Genomic DNA, 23,013 nt, shown 5'->3' on the forward strand with positions numbered 1-23,013 from the left:
GGATTTTTCCTTGAAAATTATTTTTATTTCTCTAAAAAAGTGAATTTTTCCTGGAAAATCCTTTTTATTTCTCTAAAACCCGTGGATTTTTCCTGGAAAATTCTTCCTTTTTTTCCCCCAAAAATCAAATTTTCCGTGCCTTCCAAAATGTGGATTTTTCCCTTTGAAAATTTATTTTTTTCCCCTCTGAACTCGGCGATTTCCTCCCGCAGGTGCCGTGATGGTGACGTCATCCCCGCCGCCCCGGTGACGTCATCCCCACCCCAGTGACGTCATGGCGGTGCCGGGGGCGTGGCCGGCGCGGGGGGCGGAGCTCTCGGACAGCAGCCCCGAGCCCCCCTCCCCCTCCAGCTCCCGGCCCCCCCTGTCCGACTCCAGCCCCTCCCCCACCGAGACCACGCCCACCTCGCGGGGGCGGGGCCAAGGGGGCGGGGCCAGGGCTCGCCCCGCCCCTCCCGTCCCACCTGGGCTGGGGGGGGAGCGACCCCTGGCGCTGTTTGAGGTGAGGCCACGCCCCCCCGCGAGCCCCGCCCCTAATTAGCCCCGCCCCTAATTAACCCCACCCTTTCATTACACCTACCCCAATTAGCTCCACCCCTTCATTGGCCCCGCCCACTCCACGGCCATCGCGTCATTGCGTGGCCACGCCCCCTAACGCCCCACCCCGATTAGCCCCGCCCACTTCACGCACAGTGCTTTGCTGTGAGGACACGCCCCTAAAAGCTCCGCCCCAATTAACCCCAGCCGTTCATTATCCCTACCCCAATTAGCCCCACCCCTTCATTAGCCCCACCCCTAATTAGCCCCTTTCTGACCAATTCCACTGCTTCATTAGCCCCGCCCACTCAACACCCACTGGTGGTTTGAGGCCACGCCCCCTAAATCCCCACCCCGATTAGCCCCGCCCCTTTATTGCACCCGCATTTTCAGCATGAAGCCACGCCCCTTTCTGGCCCCCGCCCACTCCGAGTGCGCGCTGCCATGTATGGCAAGACCACGCCCCCTCAGCCCCCCGAGCCCCGCCCTCTTTGGCCCTGCCCCACCCCCTGAGCCCCACCCTCCTCAGCCCCGCCCCCTGACCCCACCCCACCACTGGCCACGCCCCCTGGCCACGCCCTGCCCCGCCCCGCAGGAGGAATTGGCCACTCGGCCGCGGGTGCCGGCGCTGCTGCGCAGGATCGCCCCGTACAGCGCCCTGAGCCCCGACAGCGACAGCGGCTCCGCCCCGGTGAGCACACCTGGGCACACCTGGGCACACCTGGGGACACCTGGGCACACCTGGGGACACCTGGGGACAGGGGGGAACAGGTGGGGTTACCTGGGGTTACCTGTACGGCGCCCTGAGCCCCGACAGCGACAGCGGCACTGCCCCGGTGAGCACACCTGGGCACACCTGGGTACACCTGGGGACACCTGGGGACAGGGGGGGACAGGTGGGGTTACCTGGGGTTACCTGTACGGCGCCCTGAGCCCCGACAGCGACAGCGGCTCCACCCCGGTGAGCACACCTGGGCACACCTGGGCACACCTGGGCACACCTGGGGACAGGGGGGAACACCTAGGGACGGGGGGGGGCACCTGGGGTTACCTGTACAGCGCCCTGAGCCCCTACAAGTGACAGTGGCACCACCCTGGTGAGGGCACAGGGGACAGGGGGGACACCTGGGGTTACGGGGGGGGTTACCTGGGCACACCTGGGGACAGGTGGTGACCGTGCTGTGCCCTCGCTGTCCCCACAGCGCCGCGCCCTGGGGACGCTCCTGGGGGTGGCAGCGCCGTCGCTGCAGTCGCTGCTGGGGCTGGTGCTGCTGCTGCGCCTGCCCTGGGTGGTGGGACACGGCGGCGTCCTGGGGACAGCGGCCATCGGCGTGCTGCTGGGGGCCTGCGTGAGTCACCTGGGGACACACCTGGGCAACGGGGACACACCTGGGGACACACCTGGGCAACGGGGACACACCTGGGGACACACCTGGGGAAAGGGGACACACCTGGGGACACACCTGGGCAACGGGGACACACCTGGGGACACACCTGGGCAACGGGGACACACCTGGGGACACAGCTGGGCAACGGGGACACACCTGGGGACACACCTGGGGAAAGGGGACACACCTGGGGACACAGCTGGGGACATGGGGACACACCTGGGGACACACCTGGGCAACGGGGACACACCTGGGGACACGGGGATACACCTGGGGACACAGCTGGGGACATGGGGACACACCTGGGGAATGGGGACACACCTGGGGACACACCTGGGGACACGGGGACACACCTGGGCAATGGGGACACACCTGGGGACACACCTGGGCAACGGGGACACACCTGGGGACACACCTGGGCAATGGGGACACACCTGGGGACACACCTGGGGACATGGGGACACACCTGGGCAATGGGGTCACACCTGGGGACACACCTGGGGACACGGGGATACACCTGGGGACACACCTGGGCAATGGGGACACACCTGGGGACACACCTGGGCAATGGGGTCACACCTGGGGACACACCTGGGGACACGGGGATACACCTGGGGACACACCTGGGCAATGGGGACACACCTGGGGACACACCTGGGGACATGGGGACACACCTGGGGAATGGGGACATGGTCAGTGGTCAGTGGTAAGAGGGAACACTGGGATCAGTGTTCAGTGGTCACAGTTCAGTGTTCGGTGGTCAGTGGTCAGTGGTCACTGGGGTCAGTGGTCAGTGTTCAGTGTTCAGTGGTCACAGTTCAGTGGTCAGTGGTCACAGTTCAGTGGTCACTCTGGTCAGTGGTCACTGGGGTCAGTGGTCAGTGGTCAGTGGTCAGTGGTCACTCTGGTCAGTGGTCAGTGGTCAGTGGTCAGTGTTCAGTGGTCAGTGGTCAGTGTTCGGTGGTCAGTGTTCGGTGGTCACAGTTCAGTGGTCACTCTGGTCAGTGGTCAGTGGTCAGTGGTCACTGGGGTCAGTGGTCAGTGGTCAGTGGTCAGTGGTCACTCTGGTCAGTGTTCAGTGGTCACAGTTCAGTGGTCAGTGGTCACTCTGGTCAGTGTTCAGTGGTCAGTGGTCACTCTGGTCAGTGGTCAGTGGTCACTCTGGTCAGTGGTCAGTGGTCAGTGGTCAGTGGTCAGTGGCCCGCTGTCGGGGTCCCGCAGATGCTGCTGACCGCCGTGTCCCTGAGCGCCGTGGCCACCAACGGGCTGGACCCCGGTGAGCTGGGGGGGGGGATGGGAGGGGGGACCCCACCCCGCCCCGCCCCGCCCGGTGGGCGTGGCCGGCGCTGACCCCGCCCTCTGACGTCACGGGCAGGGGGCGGGGCGCTGGCGCTGCTGTCGGGGGCGCTGGGCCCCGAGGCCGGGGGGGCCGTGGGGGTCTGCGGCTTCCTGAGCGCCGCCTTCAGCGCGGCCGCCGCGGCGCTGGGCGGGGCCGAGGTGCTGCTGGTGAGTGGGCGGGGCCAAAATGGGGGCGGGGCCTGGGCGGGGCCGAGGTGCTGCTGGTGAGTGGGCGGGGCCAAAATGGGGGCGGGGCCTGGGCGGGGCCGAGGTGCTGCTGGTGAGTGGGCGGGGCCGCGAGGGGGCGGGGCCTGGGATAGGGTGGGGCTGGGCGGGGCCGAGGTGCTGCTGGTGAATGGGGCGGGGCCAGATGGGGGCAGGGGCTGGGATGGATGGGGGGCCTGGTCTGGAATGGGGCGGGGTTTGGGATGAGGGCGGGGCCTGGAATGGGGCGGGGTTTGGGATGAGGGCGGGGCCTGGGATGGGGCGGGGCTTGGGATTAGGGCGGGGCCTCGGATGGGCCGGGGTTTGGAGTGGGGCGGGGCCTGGGATGGGGGTGGGGTCAGGGTGGGACTGGGAGGGGCTGAGGTGCTGTCGGTGAGTGGGGCGGAGTCAGAATGGGGCGGGGCCAGGGTGGGGCTAAGGTGCAGGGGGTCAGTAGGACGGGGCCGGGTCCCAGAAGGGGCGTGGCTTTGGGAGAGGGCGTGGCTGGGGACTCTTCAGAAGGCTGGAGGGGCGTGGCTGCAGCAAAGGGCGTGGCTTGGTGAGGGGGGTGTGGCCACAGAGAAGGGGCGTGGTTAAAGGGGAAGGCTGAGACCAATGGGGCCGGGTCAGGGGGCGGGGCCATGCTTCAGGGGGTGGGCGTGGCCTACGAGACGGGCGCGTCTCCTCCCTCCCGGGGGTGTGGCCATCCCCCAAAGGTGTGCGGGCGGTGGGCGGGGCCCGTCACCGCCGTGTCCCCACCCTCGCCCAGGTGTACCTGAGCCCGGCCTGGGCCGTTCTGCCCGGCCGTGGCCGCTGGGGCCGCCTCAACAACGGCCGCGCCTACGGGGCGGGGCTTCTGCTGCTGCTGGGGGCGGGGTCAATGGCCCCGCCCCGCCTGCGCGCGGCCGCCGCCCCCCTGGGCCCCGCGGGGCTCGCGCTGGCCCTGCTGGCCCTGCAGGCCGGGAGCGCCCGCAACGCCCTGGCCACAGAGCCCGCCCACGCGTGAGTGATAACGAGGGGTTAATGAGGGTTAATGAGGGGTAATGAGGGGTAATGAGGGTTAATGAGGGGTTAATGAGGGGTAATGAGGGGGTAATGAGGGGTTAATGAGGGGTAATGAGGGGTTAATGAGGGGTAATGAGGGGTAATGAGGGGTTAATGAGGGGTAATGAGGGGTAATGAGGGGTTAATGAGGGGGTAATGAGGGGTTAATGAGGGGTAATGAGGGGTAATGAGGGGTTAATGAGGGGTAATGAGGGGTTAATGAGGGGTAATGAGGGGTTAATGAGGGGTAATGAGGGGTAATGAGGGGTAATGAGGGGTAATGAGGGGTTAATGAGGGGTAATGAGGGGTAATGAGGGGTAATGAGGGGTTAATGAGGGGTTAATGAGGGGTAATGAGGGGTAATGAGGGGGTAATGGGGGGTAATGAGGGGTTAATGAGGGGTAATGAGGGTTAATGAGGGCTAATGAGGGTTAATGAGGGTTAATGAGGGGTTAATGAGGGGTAATGAGGGGTAATGAGGGGTTAATGAGGGGTAATGAGGGGTAATGAGGGGTAATGAGGGGGTAATGAGGGTTAATGAGGGCTAATGAGGGGGTAATGAGGGGTAATGAGGGGTAATGAGGGGTTAATGAGGGGTAATGAGGGGTAATGAGGGGTAATGAGGGGTTAATGAGGGGGTAATGAGGGGTAATGAGGGGTAATGAGGGGTTAATGAGGGTTAATGAGGGGTTAATGAGGGCTAATGAGCGGGTAATGAGGGGTAATGAGGGGTAATGAGGGTTAATGAGGGTTAATGAGGGGGTAATGAGGGGTAATGAGGGTTAATGAGTGCTAATGAGGGGTTAATGAGTGCTAATGAGGGGTAATGAGGGGTTAATGAGGGGTTAATGAGGGGGTAATGAGGGTTAATGAGCGGGTAATGAGGAGGTAATGAGGTGCTAATGAGATATTAATGAGTGCCCCGCCCTGTCCCCATTCTAATGAGGCGCTATTAGATGTTAATGAGCGCCCCGTCCCGGGCCCATGCTAATTAGATGCTAATTAGATGCTAATTAGATGTTAATTAGACGCTAATGAGCGCCCAGCCTGATTCCCCCTCCAGGCTCCGCCTCTCTCCCCCACCCAGGGGACCCCCTCACACGCCCATGCTAATGAGATGTTAATTGGATATTAATTAGATGTTAATTAGATGATAATTAGATGTTAGTGAGGACCCTGCCAGGCTGTGCATCCCCATCCCCCCGGGATCCCCTCACACCCCCCCCAACGCTAATTAGATGTTAATTAGATGATAATTAGATGGTAATTAGGTGTTAATTGGATGCTAATGAGATGTTAATGAGCTGCCTTCCAGGGTGTTCCTCCCCCTCCCCTATGCTAATGAGATGGCAATGAGCCTAATTAGTTGTTAACTAGATAGTTAACTAAATGATAATTAGATGATAAGTAGATGATAATTATATGATAACTAGATGTTAATTAGATGCTAATGAGCATCCCCCCGGTCTGTCCCCTCCCCCCAGGCTGTGCCTCCCCCCCCGCCCCGGGGACCCCCTCAGGCCCTGCCCCCCTGTGAACCCCCATGCTGATAAGATGTTAATTAGACACTAATTAGAGGCTAATGAGATGTTAATGAGCTGCCTCCCAGGGTGTGCCTCCCCCGCCCCTATGCTAATGAGACGGCAATGACCCTAATTAGATGTTCACTAGATTGTTAACTGATAATTATATGATAATTACATGTTAATTGGATGTTAATGAGCATCCCGCTTGTCTGTCCCCTCCCCCCCAGGCTGTGCCTCCCCCCCTACCCGGGGACCCCCTCAGGCCCTGCCCCCCCATGCACCCTCATGCGAATGAGATGTTAATTAGATGTACATTATATGTTAAATAGATGCTAATTAGATGCTAATTAGGTGTTATTGAGCACCCTGCCAGGCTGTGCCTCCCCCCACCCCGGGGATCCCCTCACACCCTGTGCCCCCCTTGCTCCCCCACGCTAATGAGATGTTAATGAGATGCTAATGAGATGTTAATGAGATGTTATTGAGATGTTATTGAGATGCTAATTAGGTTCTAATGAGCACCCCCCTGACTGTCCCCTCCCCCCCAGGCTGTGCCTCCCCCCCCGCCCCGGGGACCCCCTCAGGCCCTGCCCCCCCCCCGCGCCCCCCAACTCCTCCCGAGGTCCTCCCGGCCGCCAGGGGGCGCTGCCGGCGCTGCCCGGGCCCAGCGCGAGGCTCCTGGCCAGTGAGTGCTGGGGGGGGAGGGGTGGGGTGGGCGTGGCCAGCACAGGACACGCCCACGGGGAGGTGTCGGCCACGCCCCTCATGGGCATTTAGGGGCGGGGTCGTGGGGGGGGGAGGGAATTGGAGGGAGGGGTCACCCCCAGGTCATGGGGTGGGGGATGGGGCCTTTGGGGGTCACCCTGAAGTCATGGGGGGGTCACAGGGGTTGGGGTCACCCTGAGGTCATGGGGTGGGGGATGGGGCCTTTGGGGGTCACCCTGACGTCATGGGGGGGTCACGGGGGGGTCACAGGGGTCACCCTGAGGCCGTGGGGGGTCACAGGGGGTGGGGTCACCCTGAGGTCATGGTGACGTCATGGGGTCACCCTGGGGTCATGGGGGGTCACAGGGGTCATCCTGGGGTCATGGTGAGGTCACGGGGTCACCCCAAGGTCATGGAGGGGTCAGGGGGGGGGTCATAGGGGTGGGGTCATGGTGACGTCATGGGGTCACCCTGAGTTCATGGAGGGGTCACAGGGGTCACCCCAAGGTCATGGGGTCACAGAGGGGTCACGAGGGGGTCATAGGGTGTGGGGTCACCCTGGGGTCATGGTGACGTAATAGGGTCACCCCCAGGTCATGGGCTGGGGGATGAGGCCTTTGGGGGTCACCCTGAGGTCATGGGGGGGCACAGGGGGGGTCACAGGGGTTGCGGTCATCCTGGGGTCATGGTGAGGTCATGGGGTCACCCTGGGGTCATGGGGGGTCACGGGGGGGGGTCACAGGGGGTAGGGTCACCCTGGGGTCATTGTGATGTCATGAGGTCACCCTGGGGGCATGGGGGGTCACAGGGGTCACCCCAAGGTCATGGAGGGGTCACGGGGGGGGTCATAGGGGTGGGGTCACCCTGGGGTCATGGTGACGTCACGGGGTCACCCCAAGGTCATGGAGGGGTCACGCAGGGGTCACCCCAAGGTCATGGGGTCACAGAGGGGTCACGAGGGGGTTCATAGGGGAGGGGTCACCCTGGGGTCATGGTGACGTCATGGGGTCACCTCGAGTTCACAGGGGGGTCACGCAGGGGTCACCCCAAGGTCATGGGGTCACAGAGGGGTCACGAGGGGGTCATAGGGTGTGAGGTCACCCTGGGGTCATGGTGACGTAATGGGGTCACCCCCAGGTCATGGGGTGGGGGATGGGGCCTTTGGGGGTCACCCTGAGGTCATTGGGGGGGCACAGGGGGGGTCACAGGGGTTGGGGTCATCCTGGGGTCATGGTGAGGTCATGGGGTCACCCTGGGGGCATGGTGAGGTCACGGGGTCACCCCAAGGTCATGGAGGGGTCACGGGGGGGGTCATAGGGGTGGGGTCAACCTGAGGTCATTGGGGGGTCACAGAGGGGTCATGGGGGGTCACAGGGGGTGGGGTCACCCTGGGGTCATGGTGACGTCATGGGGTCACCCTGAGTTCACAGGGGGGTCACAGGGGTCACCCCAAGGTCATGGGGTCACAGAGGGGTCACGAGGGGGTCATAGGGTGTGGGGTCACCCTGGTGTCATGGTGACGTCATGGGGTCACCGAGGGGTCACACGGGGGTCACAGGGGGTGGGGTCACCCTGGTGTCATGGTGACGTCATGGGGTCACCCGGAGGTCACAGGGAGGGGCTGTGGGCGTGGCCTGACCCCTGCCCCACCCACAGGGAACCTTTGGCCCCGCCCCCCGGAGGCGGGGCTGGGGGCGGGGCCGGAGCAGGAGGAGGGCGGGGCCGACGCCTCCTTTGGGGCCCTGCTGGGACTGAGCCTCCCCTCGGCCTCCGGTGAGGGGGGACCCCGAAATGTGGGGAGGGGACCCCGAGATGTGGGGAGGGGACCTCGAGATGTGGGGAGGGGACCCCGGAATGTGGGGAGGGGACCCCGAGATGGGGAGGGGGACACTGAAATGTGGGGAGGGGACCCCGAAATGTGTGGAGGGGGACCCGAAATATGGGGAGGGGGACACTGAAATGTGGGGAGGGGGACACTGAAATGTGGGAAGGGGACCCCGAAATGTGGGGAGGGGACCCCGAGATGTGGGGAGGGGACCCCGGAATGTGGGGAGGGGACCCCGAGATGTGGGGAGGGGGACACCAAAATATGGGGAGGGGACCCCAAAATGGGGAGGGGACCCCGAAATGGGGAGGGAGGACCCGAAATGGGGAGGGTCCCCTCTGTGTCCCAGGGGTGGATTTTGGGGTCCCAGGGTGGAATTTGGGGTCCCGGGTGGATTTTGGGGTCCCAGGGGTGGATTTTGGGGTCCCGGGTGGATTTTGGGGTCCCGGGTGGATTTTGGGGTCCCGGGTGTGTCCCAGGGGTGGATTTTGGGGTCCCAGGGGTGGATTTTGGGGTCCCGGGTGGATTTTGGGGTCCCGGGTGTGTCCCAGGGGTGGATTTTGGGGTCCCGGGTGGATTTTGGGGTCCCGGGTGTGTCCCAGGGGTGCTCTGGGGGTGGATTTTGGGGTCCCGGGTGGATTTTGGGGTCCCGGGTGTGTCCCAGGGGTGCTCTGGGGGTGGATTTTGGGGTCCCAGGGGTGGATTTTGGGGTCCCGGGTGGATTTTGGGGTCCCGGGTGTGTCCCAGGGGTGCTCTGGGGTGGATTTTGGGGTCCCAGGGTGGATTTTGGGGTCCCGGGTGTGTCCCAGGGGTGCTCTGGGGGTGCAGTCGCTGCTCTGAGCTCGGGGACGTCGCTCGCTCGGTCCCGGCCGGGAGCCTCGGGGCAGCCACGGCCACGGCGCTGGGATGTATCCGGGCAGGGGACCCCAAAATCGGGGACCCCAAAAACGGGGACCCCAAAAAGGGGGGGGACCCCAAAAACGGGGGGGACCCCAAAAACGGGGACCGCAAACTGGGAGGACCCCAAAAACGGGGACCCCAAAAACGGGGGGGACCCCAAAACTGGGGGGGGAAATCCCAAAACATGGGGGTCACCATGGCCACGGCACTGGGATGTATCCGGGCAGGGGACCCCAAAAACGGGGACCCCAAAACTGGGGGGGACCCCAAAAACGGGGGGGACCCCAAAACTGGGGGGACCCCAAAAACGGGGACCCCAAAAACGGGGACCCCAAAATCGGGGACCCCAAAACTGGGGGGGACCCCAAAACTGGGGCGGGGATTTTGGGGAATTTGGGGAATTTGGGGGGAATTTTGGGGGGATTTTGGGGGATTTTGGGGCTTTCCTTGACGGGCAGACCTGAGCGCGGCGCTGCTGCTGGGGGCCGGCGTGGAGGGAGAACTGCTGAGGGACAAGTGAGTGCCACCAGTGCCACCCCAGTGTCACCCCAGTGCCACCAGAGCCACCCCAGTGTCACCCCACTGTCCCCCCAGTGTCACCCCAGTGCCACCCCAGTGCCACCAGTGCCACCAGTGCCACCCCAGTGCCACCCCAGTGTCCCCCCAGTGCCACCAGTGCCACCAGTGCCACCCCAGTGTCACCCCAGTGTCCCCCCAGTGCCACCAGTGCCACCCAGTGTCACCCCAGTGCCACCCCAGTGTCACTCCAGTGTCCCCCCAGTGTCCCCAGTGTCCCCTCAGGGTCCCCCCAGTGTCACCTCAGTGTCACCAATGTCCCCAGTGTCCCCAGCGTCCACCCAGTATCCCCAGTGTGTCACCAGTGTCCCACCAGTGTCACCGGGGGGTCCCCAAGTCCTGGTGGCCGCAGGGGGGGGGAACCCGGTGTCCCCTCCCATTGTCCCCGCAGGTTCGGTGTCACCCTGGGCGGTGTCCCCGTGCTGGCCGCTGTCCCCAGGCAGTGTCCCCAGACTGTCCCCACCCTGTCCCCGCAGGTTCGGTGTCACCCTGGGCGGTGTCCCCGTGTCCCCAGGCAGTGTCCCCAGACTGTCCCCACCCTGTCCCCGCAGGTTCGGTGTCACTCTGGGCGGTGTCCCCGTGCTGGCCGCTGTCCCCAGGCAGTGTCCCCAGACTGTCCCCACCCTGTCCCCGCAGGTTCGGTGTCACCCTGGGCGGTGTCCCCGTGTCCCCAGGCAGTGTCCCCAGACTGTCCCCACCCTGTCCCCGCAGGTTCGGTGTCACTCTGGGCGGTGTCCCCGTGCTGGCCGCTGTCCCCAGGCAGTGTCCCCAGACTGTCCCCGCTGTGTCCCCGCAGGTTCGGTGTCACCCTGGGCGGTGTCCCCGTGTCCCCAGGCAGTGTCCCCAGACTGTCCCCATGTCCCCGCAGGTTCGGTGTCACGCTGGGCGGTGTCCCCGTGCTGTCCCCATGTCCCCAGGCAGTGTCCCCGCTGTGTCCCCGCAGGTTCGGTGTCACGCTGGGCGGTGTCCCCGTGCTGTCCCCATGTCCCCGCTGTGTCCCCGCAGGTTCGGTGTCACCCTGGGCGGTGTCCCCGTGCTGGCCGCTGTCGCCTGGCCCTGGCCCTGGCTGCCCGTGCTGGGGGCGCTGCTCTCGGCGCTGGGGGCGGGGCTGCAGGCGCTGCTCGGGGGGGCGCGGCTGCTGCGGGGGCTGGCGAGGAGCCGCGCGCTGCCCCTGCCACACGTGAGTGTCCCCAGGGGGTCCCCAGGGGGTCCCCAATGTCCCCGGGGGGGTCCCCAATGTCCCCAGGGGGGGTCCCCAATGTCCCCAGGGGGTCCCCAGGGGGTCCCCGTGTCCCTAAGGGTGTCCCCAGGGGGTCCCCAATGTCCCCAGGGGGTCCCCAGGGGGGTCCCCGTGTCCCCACGAGTGTCCCCAGGGGGTCCCCAATGTCCCCAGGGGGTCCCCGTGTCCCCAGGGGGTCCCCAGGGGTGTCCCCAACGTCCCCAGGGGGGTCCCCGTGTCCCCAGGGGGGTCCCCAGGGGGTCCCCAGTGTCCCCAAGGGGTCCCCGTGTCCCTAAGGGTGTCCCCAGTGTCCCCAGGGGTGTCCCCAATGCCCCCAGGGGGGTCTCTGTGTCCCCACGAGTGTCCCCAGGGTCCCCAGGGGAGTCCCCGTGTCCCTAAAGGAATCCTGGTGTCCCCAAGGGGTGTCCCCAAGGATGTCCCCAGGGGGGTCTTCAGGTGGGGCCCGTGTCCCCAGAGGGGGCCTCGTGGCCCTAAAGGTGTCCCCAATATCCTCAAGGGGCTCCCCGATGTCCCCAGGGGTGTCCCCAGGGTCCCCAGGGGTGTCCCCGTGTCCCCCCCCCCGTGTCCTTCCATGTTCTGGTGTCCCCGCCGTGTCCCCCCTGTCCCCCCGATGTCCCCGATGTCCCCCCGATGTCCCCGATGTCCCCCCGATGTCCCCGATGTCCCCGATGTCCCCCCGATGTCCCCGATGTCCCCAATGTCCCCGATGTCCCCGATGTCCCCCCGATGTCCCCGATGTCCCCAATGTCCCCGATGTCCCCGATGTCCCCAATGTCCCCGATGTCCCCCGATGTCCCCGATGTCCCCGATGTCCCCCCGATGTCCCCGATGTCCCCCGATGTCCCCAATGTCCCCGATGTCCCCGATGTCCCCCTGTCCCGATGTCCCCCCAATGTCCCCAATGTCCCCGATGTCCCCCTGTCCCGATGTCCCCCCGATGTCCCCGATGTCCCCCCGATGTCCCCGATGTCCCCGATGTCCCCGGTGTCCCCGGTGTCCCCCCGATGTCCCCCGATGTCCCCGATGTCCCCACGATGTCCCCCCGATGTCCCCCTGTCCCCCTGTCCCGATATCCCCGATGTCCCCAATGTCCCCCATGTCCCCGATGTCCCCCCGATGTCCCCGATGTCCCCAATGTCCCCGATGTCCCCCCGATGTCCCCGATGTCCCCGATGTCCCCCTGTCCCGTTGTCCCCGATGTCCCCGATGTCCCCCCGATGTCCCCCCGATGTCCCCGCAGGCTCTGGCTCGTGGCCGCCTGTGGCCGCTGGTGGCGACCTTGGTGACGGCGACCCTGGGGGTCCTGCTGGGCTCTCTGGACCTGCTGGCTCCGGTGCTGTCCGTGTGCGTGCCCCGCCCCCTGACGTCACACCCCCCGCCCGCGCGGTGACGTCACGGCCGCGCGGTGACGTCACTCCCCCCCCCTCCGCAGGTTGTGCCTGACGTCATACCTGGGGCTGAACCTGGCGTGTGCCCTGCAGGGGCTGCTGCCCACACCTGGCTGGAGCCCGCGCTGCCCCCTCTACCACTGGTGAGTGACCACTGAGTGACCACTGAGTGACCACTGACCACTGAGTGACCACTGAGTGACCACTGAGTGACCAGAGTGACCAACTGACCACTGACCACTGAGTGACCAACTGACCACTGAGTGACCACTGAGTGACCAACTGACCACTGAGTGACCACTGAGTGACCACTGAGTGACCACTGACCGCTGAGTGACCACTGAGTGACCAACTGACCACTGAGTGACCACTGAGTGACCACTGACCACTGAGTGACCACTGAGTGACCAACTGACCACTGAGTGACCACTGAGTGACCACTGAGTGACCACTGACCGCTGAGTGACCACTGAGTGACCAACTGACCACTGAGTGACCACTGAGTGACCACTGAGTGACCAGAGTGACCAACTGACCACTGACCCCTGAGTGACCAATGAGTGACCACTGACCAATGAGTGACCAATGAGTGACCACTGACCGCTGAGTGACCACTGACCACTGACCACTGAGTGACCACTGACCGCTGAGTGACCACTGACCGCTGAGTGACCAACTGACCACTGAGTGACCACTGAGTGACCACTGACCGCTGACCACTGACCACTGAGTGACCACTGAGTGACCACTGACCGCTGAGTGACCACTGAGTGACCACTGACCACTGACCACTGAGTAACCACTGACCACTGACCGCTGAGTGACCACTGAGTGACCACTGAGTGACCACTGAGTGACCAACTGACCACTGAGTGACCACTGAGTGACCACTCAGTGACCACTCAGTGACCACTGACCACTGACCACTGAGTGACCAATGAGTGACCAATGAGTGACCAATGAGTGACCAATGAGTGTCCACAGTCCCTGTCCCCAGGTGTGTTACCTGTCCCCAGGTGTGTGTGTTACCTGTCCCAGGTGTGTGTCCCTGTCCCAGGTGTGTGTCCCTGTCCCCAGGTGTGTTACCTGTCCCCAGGTGTGTGTGTCCCTGTCCCAGGTGTGTGTGTACCTGTCCCAGGTGTGTTACCTGTCCCAGGTGTGTGTGTACCTTTCCCCAGGTGTGTTACCTGTCCCAGGTGTGTGTACCTGTCTCAGGTGTGTGTGTACCTTTCCCCAGGTGTGTGTGTCCCTGTCCCAGGTGTGTGTGTACCTTTCCCCAGGTGTGTGTGTACCTGTCCCAGGTGTGTTACCTGTCCCAGGTGTGTGTGTCCCTGTCCCAGGTGTGTGTGTCCCTGTCCCAGGTGTGTTACCTGTCCCAGGTGTGTGTCCCTGTCCCAGGTGTGTGTTACCTGTCCCCAGGTGTGTGTTACCTGTCCCAGGTGTGTGTGTTACCTGTCCCAGGTGTGTTACCTGTCCCCAGGTGTGTGTTACCTGTCCCAGGTGTGTGTCCCTGTCCCAGGTGTGTGTTACCTGTCCCCAGGTGTGTGTGTCCCTGTCCCAGGTGTGTGTTACCTGTCCCAGGTGTGTTACCTGTCCCCAGGTGTGTGTTACCTGTCCCAGGTGTGTGTGTTACCTGTCCCAGGTGTGTTACCTGTCCCCAGGTGTGTGTCCCTGGCCGGGGCCGCTCTCTGCCTGTCGCTCATGTTGGTCACGTGCTGGCACTGTGCCCTGCTCGCCCTGGGCATCGGCGCCACCGCCTACAAATACCTGGAGTTCCGCAGGTGAGGGGGCAGGGACACACCTGGGGGGGACGGGGACACACCTGGGGGGGACGGGGACACACCTGGGGGGGACAGGGACTCACCTGGGTGGGACGGGGACACACCTGGGGGGGACAGGGACACACCTGGGGGGGACGGGGACACACCTGGGGGGACGGGGACACACCTGAGGGGGACAGGGACATATGGGAGGGGACAGGAAGACACCTGGGGACACCCTGGGGGGGGAGTGGGACACACCTGGGGACACCTGGGGGAGACCTGGGTGGGACAGGGACACACCTGGGAGGACAGGGACACACCTGGGGACACACCTGGGGGGGACAGGGACACACCTGGGGGGTCTGACCCTCACCTGGGGGTCCCGCCCCCTCCCCCGCAGTGCCCAGACCGAGTGGGGGGAGGGGCTGCGGGGGCTCTCCCTCAGCGCCGCCAGGTTCGCGCTGCTGCGGCTGGAGGATGGACGGCCCCCTCCCCCCAGCCTCAGGTGAGACCCCCGGGACCCCCCCGGGACCCCCCCAGCCTCAGGTGAGACCCCCCAAATCCCCCCAGCCTCAGGTGAGACCCCCGGGACCCCCAGCCCCAGGTGAGACCCCCCCAAATCCCCCCAGCCTCAGGTGATCCCCCCCGTTCAGGTTCACCGCTCCTGGTGCCCCCCACATCCCCCTGTGACCCCCTTGGGGTCCCCTTGATGTCCCCGTGTCACCCCCCTGTGACCCCCCGTGACCCCCCGTGACCCCTCCATGACCTCCCATGACCCCCCGTGACCCCCCCGTGACCCCCCATGACCCCTCTGTGACCCCCCGTGACCCCCCATGACCTCTCTGTGACCCCTCCATGACCTCCCATGACCCCTGTGACCCCCCGTGACCCCCTGTCACCCCCCCCATGTCCCCTTGTGACCCCCCCATGACCCCCCCCATAACCCCCCCCCTCTCTCTCTCTGTGTCCCCCCCCAGGCCTCAGCTGTTGGTTCTGTCCAAACCCAGTGACCCCCCCCATGACCCCCCGTGACCCCCCGTGACCCCCCGTGACCCCCCCTATGTCCCCCTGTGACCCCCCCATGACCCCCCCCATAACCCCCCCCCTCTCTCTCTCTGTGTCCCCCCCCAGGCCTCAGCTGTTGGTTCTGTCCAAACCCAGTGACCCCCCCCATGACCCCCCGTGACCCCCCATGACCCCCCGTGACCCCCCCGTGACCCCCTGTGACCCCCCCATGACCCCCCCCATAACTCCCCCCCCCTCTCTCTCTCTCTGTGTCCCCCCCCAGGCCGCAGCTGTTGGTTCTGTCCAAGCCCGCGGACCCCCCCGCGCCCCCCCCCCCGCCCGGAGCTGGTGGTTCTGGCGGCGCAGCTGCAGGGGGGGGGGGAGGGGCCTCACGGTGCTGGGGGCGGTGCTGGGGGGGGCCCTGCCCGAGGACCTGCCCCGGGCCCGGGGGGCCGAGAGGGTGAGGGGGGGTCTGGGGGGGCTATGGGGTCTGGGGGGGGCATTGGGGTCATGGGGGGTATTGGGGTCTAGGGGGGTATTGGGGTCTGGGGGGGCTATGGGGTCTGGGGGGGTATTGGGGTCTGGGGGGGATATGGGGTACGGGGGGGTTTGGGGGTCTGGGGGGGGTATTGGGGTCTGGGGGGGCCCTGCCCGAGGACCTGCCCCGGGCCCGGGGGGCCGAGAGGGTGAGGGGGGGTCTGGGGGGGCTATGGGGTCTTGGGGGGTATTGGGGTCATGGGGGTCTATGGGGTCATGGGGGGGTTATTGGGGTGGGGGTCTAGGGGGGGCTCTGGGGTCATGGGGGGTTCATGGGGGTTCATGGGGGGCTCTGGGGTCTGGGGGTTTATTGGGATGGGGGTCACGGGGTCTGGGGGGGTCATGGGGGTGTCAAGAGGCTGTGGGGGGGCTCAGGGGGCTGTGTGGTGTCTCTGTCGCTGTCCTTGTCTGTGTCCCCAGGCTCTCAGTGTCCCTGTCCCTGTCCCTGTTGTGTCCCCTGTCCCTGTCGCTGTCTGTGTCCCCGGTCTCTCACTGTCCCTGTCCCCTGTCCCTGTCTGTGTCCCCGGTCTCTCACTGTCCCCTGTTGTGTCCCCTGTCCCTGTCTGTGTCCCCAGGCTCTCCGCTCTGCGCTGGCCCAGGCCGGTGTCCCCAGGCTCTCACTGTTCCTGTCGCTGTCCCTGTCCCTGTCGCTGTCCCCAGTCTCTCACTGTCCCTGTCCCCAGGCTCTCCGCTCGGCGCTGGCCCGGGCCGGTGTCCCCAGGCTCTCAGTGTCCCTGTCGCTGTCCCCTGTCTCTCACTGTCGCTGTTTGTGTCCCCAGTCTCTCACTGTCCCCTGTTTGTGTCCCCAGGCTCTCACTGTCCCCTGTCCCCTGTCGCTGGTTGTGTCCCTAGTCTCTCACTGTCCCTGTTTGTGTCCCCTGTCCCTGTTTGTGTCCCCGGTCTCTCACTGTCCCTGTTTGTGTCCCCTGTCCCTGTCTGTGTCCCCAGGCTCTCCGCTCGGCGCTGGCCCGCGCCGGTGCCCGCGGGTTCGTTCAGGTGCTGTTGACGCCCGAGCCGGGGGCGGGGCTGGCGGCGCTCGTGCAGGGGGTGGGGCTGGGGGCGCTGCGCCCCAACACCGTCCTGCTGGGCTGGCCCCGCCACTGGCGACAGCAGCCGGACCCCGCCAGCGCCGCCAGGGACTTCGTGGGTGCGTGGGGACAGCGGGGACATCGCGGGGGGTTGGGGACAGCGGGGGGATTGGGGACATTGGGGGGATTTGGGACATTGGGGGGATTGGGGACATCTGGGGGGATTGGGGACATTGGGGGAAATAGGGGACATTGGGGACATTGGGGGGATTGGGGACATCTGGGGGATGGGGGACACTGGGGACATTGGGGGGATTGGGGACAGCGGGGGGATTGGGGACATTGGGGGGATTTGGGACACTGGGGGGATTGGGGACATCGGGGGGGGTTGGGGACATTGGGGGGATGGGGGACATTGGGGGGATGGGGGGGATTTGGGACATTGGGGGGATGGGGGACATCGGGGACATTTGGGGACAGCGGGGGGATTTGGGACATTGGGGGGATGGGGGACATTTGGGGACATTGGGGGGGTTGGGGACTTTGGGGATATTCGGGGACATTGGGGACATCGGGGACATTCGGGGGGATTTGGGGCATTTGGGGGGATTGGGGACATTTGGGGACATTTGGGGACATCGGGATATTGGCGACAATGGGGACACGGGGACAATGGGGACATCGGGGGACATTTGGGACATTGGGGGGATGGGGGAGAGCGGGGGGATGGGGGACATTGCGGGGGGTTGGGGACATCTGGGGGATGGGGGACATTGGGGACATTGGGGGGATTGGGGACTTTGGGGGGGTTGGGGACATTGGGGACATTGGGGACATTGGGGGGATTGGGGACATTTGGGGACATTGGGGGGGGTTGGGGACTTTGGGGATATTCGGGGGCATTGGGGACATCGGGGACATTCGGGGACATTGGGGGGATTGGGGACATTTGGGGACATTTGGGGACATCGGGATATTGGCGACAATGGGGACACGGGGACAATGGGGACATCGGGGGACATTTGGGACATTGGGGACACTGGAATATGGAGGACGTTGGGACGTTGGGGACATTGGGGGGGATTGGGGACGTTGTGGGGGGGACACGGGGGGTGGGACACAGAATCGGGCGGGGCTGGGCGACACTTGGGGGTCACCGGGACACTGCGGGGGGAGGGGACACGAGGTGACAATGGGAGGGACACTGGGTGACAATGGGAGCGGTGACAATGGGTGGGACCCTGGGTGACAATGTGAGCGGTGACAATGGGGGCGGTGACAATGGGGGCGGTGACAATGTGAGGGGACACTGGGTGACAATGGGGGCGGTGACAATGTGAGGGGACCCTGGGTGACAATGGGGGCGGTGACAATGTGAGCGGTGACAATGTGAGCGGTGACAATGGGGGCGGTGACAATGGGGGCGGTGACAATGGGGGCGGTGACAATGGGGGCGGTGACAATGTGAGGGGACCCTGGGTGACAATGGGGGCGGTGACAATGTGAGGGGACCCTGGGTGACAATGGGGGCGGTGACAATGTGAGGGGACCCTGGGTGACAATGGGGGCGGTGACAATGGGGGCGGTGACAATGGGGGCGGTGACAATGGGAGCGGTGACAATGGGGGCGGTGACAATGGGGGCGGTGACAATGTGAGGGACCCTGTGTGACAATGGGGGCGGTGACAATGTGAGGGACCCTGTGTGACAATGGGGGCGGTGACAATGGGGGCGGTGACAATGGGGGCGGTGACAATGGGGGCGGTGACAATGTGAGGGGACCCTGGGTGACAATGGGGGCGGTGGACAATGGGGGCGGTGACAATGGGGGTGGTGACAATGGGGGCGGTGACAATGGGGGCGGTGACAATGTGAGCGGTGACAATGGGGGCGGTGACAATGTGAGGGGACCCTGGGTGACAATGTGAGCGGTGACAATGGGGGCGGTGACAATGGGGGCGGTGACAATGTGAGGGGACCCTGGGTGACAATGTGAGCGGTGACAATGGGGGCGGTGACAATGGGGGCGGTGACAATGTGACGGACACTGTGTGACAATGTGAGCGGTGACAATGTGAGCGGTGACAATGGGGGCGGTGACAATGTGAGGGGACCCTGGGTGACAATGGGGGCGGTGACAATGTGAGGGGACCCTGGGTGACAATGGGGGCGGTGACAATGGGAGCGGGTGACAATGGGGGCGGTGACAATGGGGGCGGTGACAATGGGGGTGGTGACAATGGGGGTGGTGACAATGTGAGCGGTGACAATGTGAGGGACCCTGTGTGACAATGTGAGCGGTGACAATGTGACGGACACGCTGTCAGTGCCGGGGGTCGCCGCTGCCCCCCCCTGAGCGCCGCTGTCCCCCCAGAGCTGCTGCGGGCGGCGGGCGCGGGGGGCCGGGCCCTGCTCGTGTCCAAGGGCGCGGCCGAGCCCGGGCGGAGCCCCGGGGGCTCCCCGGCCCCGGGGGGGTCCCCGGGAGGGTCCCCGGGGGGGGTCCCCGGGGGGGTCCCTGGATGTCTGGTGGGTGGTCGGCACCGGGCGCCTCCTGACGCTGCTGCCGCTGCTGCTGAGACAGCACCCGGTACGGGGGGAGGGGCGGGGGGCGGGGCATGGAGGGGGAGGGGCACGAGGGGGGAGGGGCCTGGAGGGGTGGGGTCTGAGGGGGGCCTAAAAGGGGGAGGGGGCCTGAAGAGGGTGGGGGTCTAGGGCGGGGCCTGGAGGGGGATGGGCCTGAAGGGGGGGAGGGGCCTGGAGGGGTGGGGTTTGGGGGAGGGGCCTAAAGGGGGCGGGACCTGAATGGGAGGGGTCTGGGGCGGGGCCTAAAAGGGCGGGGCCATAGGGGGTGGGACTTGAGGGGGGCGTGGCCTGAATGGGGAGTGGGCTGGGGGCGGGGCAGGAATGGGGCGGGGTCTGAGGGGGGATTTGAGGGGGTGGGGTCTGGATGGGGCGGGGCTGGGGGCGGGGCATGGATGGAGTGTGGGGGCGTGGCCTGAGGGGGCGGGGCTTGGGGTGTGTCTGAGACTGGTGACCCCCCCGTGACCCCAGGCCTGGAGGGGGCGGGGCCTAAAGGCTGTGGGGGAGGGGCTTTGGGGGGAGCTGGGGGTGGGTCTGACCCCTGTGTGCCCCAGGTGTGCCCCAGGTGTGGCACAGGTGGGTTGTGAGGGGTCTGGGGGTTTTGGGGAGGGGTCTCACCCTGTCCCGTCCCTTACCTGTCCCCAGGTGTGGCGTGGGTGGATTTGGGGGTTTTTGCGGATTTTGGGGAGGGGTCTCACCCTGTTCCTGTCCCCTTACCTGTCCCAGGTGTTGACTGAGTGGGTTTTGGGGATTTAGGGGAGGGGTCTCACCCTGTCCTGTCCCTTACCTGTCCCCAGGTGTGGCGCGGGTGGATTTGGGGGATTTAGGGGAGGGGTCTTACCCTGTCCTGTCCCCTTACCTGTCCCAGGTGTTGACTGAGTGGGTTTTGGGGATTTAGGGGAGGGGTCTCACCCTGTCCTGTCCCCTTACCTGTCCCCAGGTGTGGCGCGGGTGCCACCTGCGCCTGTTCACGGTGGCGCTGCTGGAGGACAACAGCGAGCGGCTGCGGCGCCTCCTCGAGGCCGTGGCTCGGCGCCGCGCCCTGCCCGCACAGGTGCACGTGGTGGAGCTGGTGAGAGCCAAAAACGCCCCAAAAACACCCCAAAAATACACCTGGGACACCCCAAATACACCTGGGACACCCCAAAATACACCTGGGACACCCCAAATACACCTGGGATACCCCAAAATACACCTGGGAATCCCCAAATACACCTGGGATACCTAAAAATACACCTGGGACACCCCAAATACACCTGGGACACCCCAAAATACACCTGGGATATCTTAAAATACACCTGGGATACCCCAAATACACCTGGGACACCCCAAAATACACCTGGGACACCCCAAATACACCTGGGATAGCCCAAAATACACCTGGGACACCCCAAAATACACCTGGGATACCCCAAATACACCTGGGAGCCCCAAGCCCCGGCAGTGCCCCGTGCTGCTCTGTACTGGGCTGTACTGGGCTGTACTGGGCTGTACTGGAGGGGGGGAGGGAGACGTGATTGGTTCCTACTGGTCCATACCGGTTTATACTGGTCCATACTGGTCCATACTGGTCCGTACTGGTCCATACCGGTCCGTACTGGTCCATACTGGTCCATACCGGTCCATACCGGTTTATACTGGTCCGTACCGGTCCATACTGGTCCATACTGGTCCATACTGGTGTGTGTGGCGCAGCACGACGGGGATGTCTCGGCCTACACGTACGAGCGGACGCTGATGATGGAGCAGCGCTCGCAGATGCTGCGGCAGCTGCGCCGCGCACAGGTGACGTCATAGCCCCCGCCGTGACGTCATTGCCATGTCTGTGATGTCATCGCACCTCCCTATGATGGCCTCCCCCTCCCAGTGATGTCGTCACACTGTCTGTGATGTCACCACACGGTGACATCACTGTCGTGCCTGTGGCGTCTTTGCCCCATGACGTCATCGTCCCGCTCATGACATCATGACATCATTGTCATGTCTGTGACGTCATCGCCCTGGCTATGATGTCATCCCCACTGCCTGTGATGCCATCGCCCTCCCTGTGATGCCACTGCCCAACCCATGACGTCACACAGCGCAGCAGTGATGTCGCTGTGACGTCATCACGCTTCTTCTGATGCCACTGCCCTCCCTGTGACGTCATCACCATTCCTGTGACATAATCACCCTCCCCATGAGGTCATTGCCACCTCCATGACGTCACCATCTTCCCTGTGACGTCATTGTTGTCCCCTCAGTGTAATGTCAAGCCCGTCCCTGTGATGTCATCACCACCCCCGTGACGTCATTGCCCTCCCTGTGATGTCATAGTCTTCCTTATGATGTCACTGCCATCCCAGTGACATCACATGTTCTTCCTGTGATGTCATCATCCTCCCCAGTGACGTCACCCCCTCCCTATGATGTCGCTGCCCTGTGACGTCATCACCACCCCATGACACAATCGCCCCACCCTCGTGACGTCACTGTCACCCTTGTGACGTCATTTCCCTCCCGATGACATCACAGGGAGGCCCCCGCCCCCTCGCATCCGCCCAGCGCTGAGGAGGAGGAGGGGGGAGACCCCCGGAGGGGCCCCAGCCCGTGAGTGAAACTGGGAGCACTGGGAGGGAACTGGGAGAGACTGGGGGGGGACTGGGGGGGGGACTGGGGGGAACTGGGAGAGAACTGGGAGAGAACTGGGGGGGACTGGGAGGGAACTGGGAGGGACTGGGGGGGACTGGGAGGGAACTGGGAGGGACTGGGAGGGAACTGGGAGAGAACTGGGGGGGACTGGAAGGGAACTGGGAGCACTGGGAGGGACTGGGGGGAACTGGGAGGGAACTGGGAGAGAACTGGGGGGGACTGGGAGAGAACTGGGGGGGATTGGGAGGGACTGGGGGGGACTGGGAGGGACTGGGAGCACTGGGAGGGACTGGGAGGGACTGGGGAGGGACTGGAGGGGACTGGTCCATACTGGGAGTGCGGGGTTTGGGGCTGGAGGAGGACACTGGTGGTGACTGGTCCATACTGGTCTGTACCAGTCTGTGTTGGTTTATACTGGTCCATACTGGTCTGTACTGGTCTATCCTGGTCCAAACTGGTCCATCCTGTCTTGTACTGGTTTTTACTGGTTTATACTGGAACACACTGGTTTATACCAGTCTGTACTGGTCCATACCGGTCCATACTGGTCTGTACCGGTTCAGACTGGTCCGTACTGGTTTATACTGGTCCATACCGGTCCATACTGGTCTGTACCAGTTCAGACTGGTCCGTACTGGTCCATACTGGTTCATACTGGTCCGTACTGGGCAGGGGGAACGTGCGGCGCATGCACGCGGCCGAGCGCCTCAACGCCGCCATCTTGGCGCACTCGGGGGGGGCGGGGCTGGTGCTGCTGGACCTGCCCCCCCCTCCCCCACCCCGGCCACACCGGCCCC

General features: G+C 64.6%; 1 protein-coding gene across 1 annotated transcript; it reads left to right on the forward strand.

The window, feature by feature from the left end:
* Window positions 1-274: 274 nt before the first annotated feature.
* On the forward strand, window positions 275-23,013 carry LOC148220617 (solute carrier family 12 member 4-like; the record flags this gene model as incomplete). Its single annotated transcript, XM_088155030.1, is given in 26 exon segments — window positions 275-502; window positions 1,133-1,228; window positions 1,740-1,886; window positions 3,147-3,201; window positions 3,301-3,431; window positions 4,237-4,469; window positions 6,587-6,723; window positions 8,400-8,516; window positions 9,378-9,476; window positions 9,927-9,984; window positions 11,050-11,224; window positions 12,525-12,628; window positions 12,717-12,815; window positions 14,334-14,453; window positions 14,836-14,940; window positions 15,413-15,456; window positions 15,772-15,812; window positions 15,814-15,900; window positions 16,926-17,124; window positions 19,380-19,432; window positions 19,491-19,592; window positions 20,526-20,657; window positions 21,281-21,370; window positions 22,104-22,174; window positions 22,889-22,993; window positions 22,995-23,013. Coding segments are annotated over 26 exon segments (2,847 nt in total), but the record flags the coding sequence as incomplete, so codon positions are not given.

This window comes from Sturnus vulgaris, chromosome 34 (assembly GCF_052056855.1).
Source record: "Sturnus vulgaris isolate bStuVul1 chromosome 34, bStuVul1.hap1, whole genome shotgun sequence".
NCBI lineage: Eukaryota > Metazoa > Chordata > Aves > Passeriformes > Sturnidae > Sturnus > Sturnus vulgaris.